At 40.3% G+C, this 9,968-nt stretch overlaps 1 protein-coding gene across 4 annotated transcripts in view; it reads left to right on the top strand.

Moving 5' to 3' along the window:
* Positions 1-896: 896 nt before the first annotated feature.
* The window catches only part of LOC110005524 (ras/Rap GTPase-activating protein SynGAP-like), a 43,257-nt gene continuing 34,185 nt past the window's right edge, over positions 897-9,968 (top strand). The window contains exons 1-3 of one of the 4 annotated variants that reach the window (XM_065948038.1): positions 898-1,269; positions 1,490-2,076; positions 4,891-4,994. In XM_065948038.1, coding sequence (XP_065804110.1) covers positions 4,895-4,994 — 100 coding nt within the window. In that variant the 5' untranslated portion in view covers positions 898-1,269; positions 1,490-2,076; positions 4,891-4,894. Of the gene's footprint in view, positions 2,077-4,890; positions 4,995-9,968 lie in introns of all 4 variants that reach the window. The other 3 variants (XM_065948039.1, XM_065948041.1, XM_065948040.1) reach the window with 3 other exon arrangements.

The following is a 9,968-nucleotide window of genomic DNA, read 5'->3' as shown; positions in this document are numbered from 1 at the left end:
TCTCCTGTGTCCTTTCATTTTCTTCTGCTGATGATTTGAATTTCAGTGGCCCCCTGTGCTACTCAGGGATACATGTTTTATTTGATTTTAATTGTTGACTAATCATTGTAGTAATTTAAGCTTTTACATAATTTTTAGTTAATATATTTTATTGTTCTTGCATATATTTCATTTCCTGTGGTAGCCTTAACTCATTTTGTTTATCATTTATGAATGTACTCTCAGCATCAGTGTAAATGAGGGTCGCCCTCAATGATTTCTCCGAGAACTTAAATAAAGGTTGATGATGTTTTCAAGACCTGCCTCAAATATTAAACATTGTCTAAAGAACATGCATGTAGGCCTCAAGTGTGAGGACTCAGGCAGGCACTCAGGTTCTTTAGTTTCCACACAGGGATCATCTTCATGGACGTGTAGATTTTGTCACTCCATCTTTCCATTTGTTTTGAATTCTCATTGCAGCTACTCAGAGCATTGTATAGGCCTATCACATATTAAATGTTATTAAGGTGCACTAAACAATGAGAAGACTAACAGAAAAAGTTTGTGGAAATATATATTAGATGGGCAGACTCGAGACTTCTAATGGAGTATCATCTTTTCTAGAAGAGAAATTAAACCCACTCATATAGCCTATACTCCAGAGGTAACTTATCTGAACTTGGTTATGCTCCCCAGCCTCACTCTCATCGTTAATCACTGTGCACAGTGGGCGTCCGGATCGTCATCGCTCCGTGTTATTTTCGGATGTTACAAACTCCAGAGATGGTGAAGCGCTTTGGAGGCGTTTGGTTTCTCTTTCTGTCTATCTCGCGCGCTATCTCCGCCTTCAAGGGAGAGACTTCTCCGTTTTGCCGACCACCTTTTTCTCCCCCCCCCCCCCCGCCTCCTCTCTTAACGCACTGCTGTTAAATCACAATTTTGGTGTGACGGACGGACTGTACGAGCGCAAAGGACACGGCGGCAATTTTGGCACCGGACACCCCCCTCTCCTCTCCTCCTCCTCCTCCTCCTCACTACATCGTTATGGATTTCTGGATTATGGGGACGTCGTTAAATCACGCAGGGTGAACTACAGACGCTTTCAAGATTAGATTTCTAGAGCTGGAAGCAGAAGGAGCACGTCAAAAAAAAAAAAAAATGTGCATGATTCAAATATTACTCAGATGCTGCTGCACATCTTCGGGATTCTGCCTGTAACTGGCTTTTTGGATGTTTATTTTTACCACGCTTTTTTGGGGGGGTTTTAGTGCGCGGAATGTGCAGAAGGTATGTGTGGTTAGAGTTGTCTTAGCCCGCAGGCTTATCACCTTGATAGCCCTAATTCTTAGCATTAAGCATTATATTGTAAAACCATGCAGAATATGTCTGTGTGTCGCTAATGTCTTCGGAGTGTTTTTAAATGACCATAAAAGTGACACATATTGAACTAATTGGCTCAGTGGATCATTAAACCAGAAGCGCTAACCGGAGTTCATCTTCTCCTCAGATTATAAAGCGACGCAGGGGCTGTCTGGAGTCACATGTGCCCAGAACAAAAACAATTAAGATGACAAAACCTGTCCCCACAAGAGATTGTCTTTATTACCGAGGAAGCTGCGCTGGTATCCTGGATTGTAACCGAGTTGGAGGACAGAGAGCCGAGGGAGAAGAAGAGAGGCAGGAGGAGCAGAGGAGAGCTGCTGAGCTGCACTACAGAGCCGAGAGGAAAGCCTTGGCTTCAGTGATGGACTGAGCTGAGGGTGTCAGGAGCCCCGTGTACATCAGACAGAGGCATGTATGGACACATTGCAGCATAGGTGAGAGCAGGAAGGAAGCTGACTGCCCACGTTTCAAATCAGCAAAATTGGCCCTAATGATTGAAATACATCTATCTCTAACAGAGGAGAACACTGGCGTTTTATTTGGAGTCCATCTCTCAGGTCTGCACAAACTGATTCTACCTTTGTCCCCAAACAAGCACCTGGAACCTCTGCCTCTTCCAAAGTGCCCTGGAAGCCCCCTGGAGTCAGTCTACATCCAACAGATGTAACTAAGCTGTCAATATTTCGTCACCGGGAAGTCCTATCTTTTTGGGTAAGTGTTTCACACATGGGGACGGGCAGAAAGTAGAGTCTCATACTCTTTGGTTTAAATATTGACCTCATCTCTTTGTAATTAAGCATTCCCCTAGTGTTGGTGACATCTGAACCAAAGCTGGTTTCCACCTTTCAGCCTGTACATTTTTCTCTTCAGACATCTATACCAGCTGTGAATGTTGAAGTGAAATTCAGCATCATCATCAGGTGCTTTGGTTCAGTGTCAGTGATGCATTGCAGGCCTGATGGTCGCTGTGGTGAGTTCAGGGAAAGTGGGACATGGCAATGACACTGGTAAAAAAACATACATACCAGATGCCTATAAAACTACGTTATGAGTTTAACTTGGAGGAAAAAGCTGTGTAGGCTGTTTGGGGAATTTGACACAGAAGCAAAATGAGCCCCCTTTTCAGATGTACTTGCTCTCCTGTGATGCTACCTGCCCCCCCCCCCCCTTCCCAGCTCCCATTGGCCTGTTGAAAAAGTGATAAGACTGTTTACACAGGTTTTCCTTGTATGAGATGAGACCGTTTTCATTGCATGGACAACAGGCCTCAAGTGTAGCTTTCATTTTTGTGAATTTGTATTGCAGTTTATAAAGTCACACACATACTTGCATGAAAATCTTGCGTTTTAGTTGATTTAGCTGCGTTTGGGTGGAATTTCTGCTATTTGCACAAAATAGAAAACATGAAGGACTTCTGGTGCAGAAATTATGGCATCGATTTCCTGTGCTTAACGTGGAAGATGCGCCTACTTGCATTTCCCTGCAAAGACACCCCCCCCCCCCCCCCCCAGAAAAAAGAGGTGAATTTTATGTAAGATCCTGGTTGATAAACACTCATCTTCTTTCAGGTATAAGCCAGGGTTATTGCTATGTTGCACTGATTTCATCATTCATATACGTGCAGTCTGTTACTAAGCTCTCTCTGGTTGTTCCAGAGAAACACCTTCAAGATGATAAAAGGGTCTTAGTTAGTTGACTTAAACAAACAGGCATTACATTGGCTAGGATCAGTTCACTTTACACATACAGTACATTTCTGTAATGGTTTATATTGCCACCATTGGTAGCATTAGCCAAAGCATGTCCCACTTTCACTGGAAGTTCCACAGGGCTCTTATGGGATTTTACAATATTTTTTGCTTTTTTTGAATACTCTGTCATGTAGCACATTTGTTTTTCACTAACATTAAATCCCAGGACAATGAACTGTGGGGTTCTGCATTCTCCTGTCTTATCAGTCATAATGCAGTGGAGAGAAGAGCTCCACTTAATGAGATGTCTGCGGCTGCACACTTGATAAAAATAAAGATAAGTCCGGCTCACTCTGACTCATCGGCCCCTTGCAGGATTTCCTCATCCTCCTCCGTATAAAAATCCTACAAGATATGAAAAAATGTCATACCTACAGTAGGTCATGGAGTTACATTGGTGTATTAGCTGTGAAAGAAAGGCGAGAGTCGTGGACATCTATCAGTGTCTTTTGGTTCCTCCTGATCTGTTGAGAATCTGGACTCCTTTACCGCTCTGCCACAGTCGTCAGCTGGGAGCCTGACAGCCAGCATCGAGCCAATTTGACTCCCAACACCAAGTTTATCCGTCATAACTGTGCTGCTCTTCAGCCATCTTCAATGCAACGCATGGTGGGAGCTTTCGTTCGCTGCCAAGGACAGCGAGGCTTTGACAGGCTGTCTGAATTTTCACAAAAAAAAAAGAAAAAAGAGTGCTCCTGTCCTGCAATCTTCTCAAATTGTTTTCTTTTGCCTCGGGCCATGAATTTTCTTTCCCCTTCCTCATTTGCTTCAGCAACCCAACAGAGAAAGCACAAAATATTTTTGACCCCTCCGGTGATTCTACTCCATCCTGAGCCTGTGTTCTCACTTAACCAGCCTAACAACGTTCTACCTCCTAATACTCATCTGTTTTCTCTTGCAGAACTGTCTAACAAACCATTCCTCTGTTCTCCTGCTCTTAATCTGTTAGCCACTATATTTCTCTTATATGTTAGCAGCCTGGCTAATTAGCATTTTATATCAATTAGCTGTGACCAATCATATATTTTGGGCAAAATTTGTATTACATTTGTATTACTTAATGGCAGTTTTATGACATGAAATCCCAGCCAGAGGAGAAAGAATATAAAACATTGATATTAAAGCAGATGTGTCAGTAGGAATGCTAATCAATTAATCATGGTAACAGCTTGTGGTTAAGCAGCATCATGACATTTACCCCACAAGGCTATAGATGCAACTAGGTTAAGATGAATGTTGTTGCTACTCAGGCAGTTTTTCTTAATGGGTAGAAAAATAAAGAAGGCAGTAAACTTTGACCTGATTTAGGTAAGAATGATCATCTGACACATTTTGAGGGTGTTAAATTAGCCTTCCAGTCACACATACAGTCACTTTTAAAATATGAGTGCCTGATGATGTTTTAGTCAAACCAGAGTATCATTCAACATCACTCATTTCTGCTTTTAAGGCAAGTCCATTATCCTTAAAGACCGTTCTTGCTATTTACTTTTCTTGCTAGTTTTCAAATGTGCAACCCAGTCACCAGTCTTAAAACTAAACCAGTGCTATAGCTCTGTGATACCTTTGTTGCTTGGCTGTGACCCAGAATGATTTAGTTCTGTTTTCAACATTTGCCTTAATTATCATTGCCTCCTCTGTTTTTTAATTTACATGCACATCAACATTGAATGCTAATGTTGTTATTTAGAAAACAAATCCTGCCGTTGTTTGAAGTGACTAGTTCATTTTTCTTAAAACTAAAAAAGGAAAACCTTGTGTCTGTACCATATAGCTGCATGGACACATCTTCAAAGTCGTGGCTGCCGCATCAGTCTCAGTTTGGGTTGGTTGGTCAAGCGGAGGTTTGCTGTGGCGGACCTGGAGTGTTAACCCCAAGTGAGTCAGTTTGGCCCCACACTGGTGGAAGTCTCCTTTTTTTTTACTCCTGTCATCTAACTTCCTGCAGCCTTTTTCTCCAGTCTGTCTCGCTCTACATGATCTTTCTCTGTTATATCTATGTTTTTACATGTTCCCCACACCAGCACCGCTGTAGCCAATGGTAAATGGATAGTTTAACATACACTCCAGCCTCAGCTGTGACATCCTGCTCTTCTTGCCTCTGCCATGCCTTTCCATTCCTTTTCACCACTATGAAATCTTTACACAAGTGCCTCCATATTGAAGATATTTCACTGCTCAGTCCTCCAGCGGAGCATTCCTAACCTCCTGAGCCCTGCTTTGTCACACTCCCAGAGTTCTATTTTGACATCCTCCAGGTTAGATAGCACCATTTGCCTTTTACACTAGCTTTGATACACTCTGAGTCTTCCTCCTCAATATGCTCTCTTTACTTCCCCAGATGAAAGCAGCCATTTCTGCTCCCTCCAGGGACAGGAAGAGAAATAATTTGCTGCGAGTTAGCACAGCTTGTAAATCTGTTGTTGCATTTAAAACATTAAGACTTACACAGCTTTGAAAAAACAAACACAAGGTGGTATATTGAAATCACATGACTTCAGATGCTTTTATTGCAGTGAGATAACACAGAAGTATTTCTATTTCTCTCTTTTTAAGATTATAAAATGACTGCCTGCTCTTTATTTCAACAATAGTCATGTGTTTAATTGTCAGCTCACAGCTCACAATAATGCTTCTGAACACATTAGTAAGAATGAAGGTAGTTAGATGGAGAGCAATGCACAAGCTATGATCATGTTCCTATGGTAACTAGGCCACACTCACACACACCCCTTGGCTAGCTCACACACACACACACACACAGGAAGGCAGAAGGACAAGCAGGAGAGAGATGGGAATGCTGGAAACCATACCTGCTGGAGAGATTGTTTATTTCTGTCATTTTGTTCACTTTAAGTGGTTGTCATATCCATACTTTGTCCACATAATGGTATTTAAGGATTGATAAGTCTTGGTTATACTTCAGTCACTTTAGTTTATGTTCCTCCAAAAATATCTGCTTGAGATCGAGTTCTTTCCCGTGGCTCCCTGGCGCCCACACTGCCCCTGCTTCCTCAACCCCTCCACCCACCTCTGCTTTCAAATCCTGCAGCTCTGCCTCTTCTGTGCATTTAGTATTTACTTGATTACAGTGCTGCTTCCAAACATTGCACCGTAGTATTTTTTTTCCCCGCAAAGTCACCTGTCCCCTTTTTTTTTTAGCTCAACCTTAATATAAACTTTTTAGTTCCTTTTTCTTTTTTAGTGTTTTTAATCAAGTTTGTCTTCTGGTTAGTTGTAGTGTCCTCACTCAAAAAGGAAGCTCAACTGTATTAAATAATTCACCGTGTTCACAAAGCACTGATTTTCCTCGACTGTCATGCTCAATGTGAAGCTCAAATGCTGTTTTATGATGTTCTACTGTATTCCAGTTTTAGGTGGTCAAATGCAGGCTACCTGGTAATATGCAAAAAACATAATTTGCAAATACACTAGCAGTTCTTATATGCATATGTGTATATATATATATATATATATATATATATATATATATATATACACACACATACATATACATATATACTACACACAGGGCGAACATACTAATAATAGACTTTATTTGGCATGGACATCACAGATACAATGGACGAACCAGATGCATTGTTTAAGTGTTTTAGCAAGCATGCTAGTTCTCAACACCTGTCCACATGAGGCTTTTGAAAATAAAACAATTAAGATAGGGAGAAAAGCGATAAACAGAGAAAACAAGAGACGTAGATCTAAGAAAGATATTGACCAATGTATCGGTATCAGATTTCTTTCCCCGTATTGGCCACTAAAAACACATGTCAGTCGGGCCTTATTATATACTATTGTATTGTGTTTAAGGTAATGGTCATTTTGGCAGCAAGTGGTGGAATGCCAATGGTAGCTGTTGTCTGATCTTAGCCAATGAGATATCTAATGTGTTGTTTTAATATTAAATACGACCAGATTTCCCTTCCCTTCCTTAGCTAAAGCTATATTAGCACTATGCTAACAATAGCTATTGTCTGAACGTAGCTACAGAAATGTGTCATCAAATGTTTTAACTTCAAACATTGCCAGACTTCACAAACAGTTGTTTGACGTTCAGCATATAATAGCAAACGGTTGTATTAGTACTTAAGTGATTGTTTTGTCTCACTTTAGCTAACAAGTCATCCAATTATTTGTATTGCCTATTGTTTGAAATTTTAAGTATGGTCTGATGATATCTGCCCTAAATTCCCTGTTTGTTGTCTCACAGGTGTTGATAAATGGAGAAGCTGAAGAGTGCCTAAATTTCTATGATTCCCGACCTAGAAAAACGCAGTTAAACATTTTAAACAGTGCTTAGCTTTGGACCCTGAGTATGAGGTTTGAGGAGTTATGGCCACTGGGTGAATACAGTCAACAAACATGGTGTTTATTCACTTGCCAGACATTGTAAGACAAGACTGAGTACCATCAAGCAGCTAATGTGTGAATTCTAGCAGTGTGTCTGTGTGTGCTCGGCATCTCCAATCTCATTCTAAGCTTTGTAAACCACTTCTCACACTTTGACCATGTCAAACCTCCTGAGGCGATGCTGCCGGCCTGTCAAGGAGCAGTGAGGTTGATGCAGCGAGGCTTTGTTTCTGTCAGCCGCGCTGACTGATTGTTTGGACAGCATGTAGTTAATGAACAACCTTACATTTCTGAGCACATTTTGGCCTGCCTGTGTTTTTTTTAACAGCTGTGATGCTGTGATGAATTTAAGATGGCAGTCGAACCATCTTTGACCCAATGTGCTTTGGCAGTTGGCATTTGTTTTCTTTCATGAGCACTTCTGGAGTTAAGTGATGGCTTGAAGAGTCAATTTGCACAAATTAAAAGCAAAACATATTTTCTTGACTTCCTCTTGTGCCACTTGTCAACTCTTGTGGTAAAGAACGACTTGATACCTGGTTTTAGCCTGAATATAACGCCTTTATGATAAATATGTAAACCAGAATCAAATCAAGGGCGCAAGGATCACCGTCTGCGTCATCTGCTTTTTATATCATACCCGTATACCTGCAAGTTTTGAGGCAAACTGCCTTTGCAAGAAACTACTTATTGTTTTATAAAATAACTCTGAATGTAAGCAAGTTAATCACAGGTAGCGAGGTAGAAAAAAGTGTGATGAAATCTCAAAAACAGGGCAGAAAATCTTTTCACAATGTGTTAATGTTTGCAGATGATTTAGTGCAAACTGTGGATCAATAGAATCCTACCATAACCCAACAATGTTCGGTAACATTCAATACCATGCAGCCTTTATGTGTTTGCATTCAAACATTATGCCAAAGAAATAACTCATAAGGATATCTGAAGTTGGTGTCTTATAACAGTATGATGCCATTTTTTTCTGGAGCAAACATTTTAGTTTTAATAATAATTGTTGATTTAAGATGATCATATAGGTGAATAAAGAAACATCATTTTCCAATGTCAGCCAAGAAATATATTGATCAGGCAGTTAAACTGACAGCAGACCGCTCCTGCTTAAACTGCACATATTTCTCACAGCTATGATCAATCATAACCAAATCCTGCCACTATTTCCCCCCAGATGATCAGCCATGGTTTTTTTTAACGGTCAGTTTTTAAAGTGAGGTCTAAAGTGCACATTCTCACTACAGCATTAAATTGGGCTCTGGCATTAATTAACATTCTGTTGTTGACATGAACAGTATTTACTAGTTGATATGTGGTAATTATAGAGACTTCCATATGACAGGAATGCGACATCTGCCCCAAGCAGGCCTGCCTGTGAGTCACCAGGGCTCCTCGTTGTCAGATGCTATGACCAGATATCCCAAAGTGTGTGTGTGTGTGTGTGTGTGTGTGTGTGTGTGTGTGTGTGTGTGTGTGTGTGTGTGTGTGTGTGTGTGTGTGTGTGTGTGTGTGTGTGTGTGTGTGTGTGTGTGTGTGTGTGTATGTAATCTGTTCCTGGAAACCCTGTCACTCCAAGGTGAACTGAAATGCTCCTTCACTGTAAGAACAATTGAAAAAAAAATCAAGGTCACTCAGTTTTCCCATTAGCCTCAGCTTCCACTCAGTGACTTAGGTTACGTACACACACACACACACACACACACACACACACACACACACGTGACACAAAACAGCCTGAAAAAGTAGCCTGTCAGAGTAAACAGTCCCATTTAGTTCTATAAAAGATGCAGATTCTTATCACGATTGAAAATGCAAATGATGATTAAGTGTGCTTTTATTGCTAATTGTAAATGTAGTAGTTTTTTATGTGAAGTCGCATCATTAAAAGCATCAAAATTGAACTTTGTATTTAAATTCAAATTTGTCTGCAGTTACATTTTCAGAATTGGTTTCTTGACACATTAAATCAATTGTTAGTGTGGAAAGTTGTTCACATTGAATCTTTAGCTATTTCTGATTGATAGAATGCGTCTTCAAGTGAACAAATAGATTCCTTACCTCGGATACCTGAAGCCATGTGAGTGCTGTCCCAACCATTCAATTGATTGCTTGCCATTGAATATTGTGCAGACAGTTTTTCTAAAGTGATCAATTCCTACTGACTGAAACGTCTACGGGGTTGATTTTCATGATATTTGGAACTGAAATTCATTAAACATCAAGTGTAATTACTTCATCAGGCCAAACTTTCTATTCTACCAGTGCTTTTGGTTATAAAAGTTGTCTGCAGAAGTCATTATACATGACTGTTGGTGACCATGGTAAACACTCATTCATACATTTTATTTTAGGAGAAAAATGACATAAACATCAAATTGACCCTCCAGGTTTATACATTTATTCTCAATTTAGTAACTTTTTCTTACCTAATCCATTGTGAATACAGTATACGCTAAAAACCTGCTTAAGTTC

The sequence above is a fragment of the Labrus bergylta genome, chromosome 19, assembly GCF_963930695.1.
Source record: "Labrus bergylta chromosome 19, fLabBer1.1, whole genome shotgun sequence".
In the NCBI taxonomy this organism is placed as follows: Eukaryota; Metazoa; Chordata; class Actinopteri; order Labriformes; family Labridae; genus Labrus; species Labrus bergylta.
The sequence above is the reverse complement of the archived record's forward strand: the minus strand, read 5'-3'. Positions and strand labels throughout refer to the sequence as shown.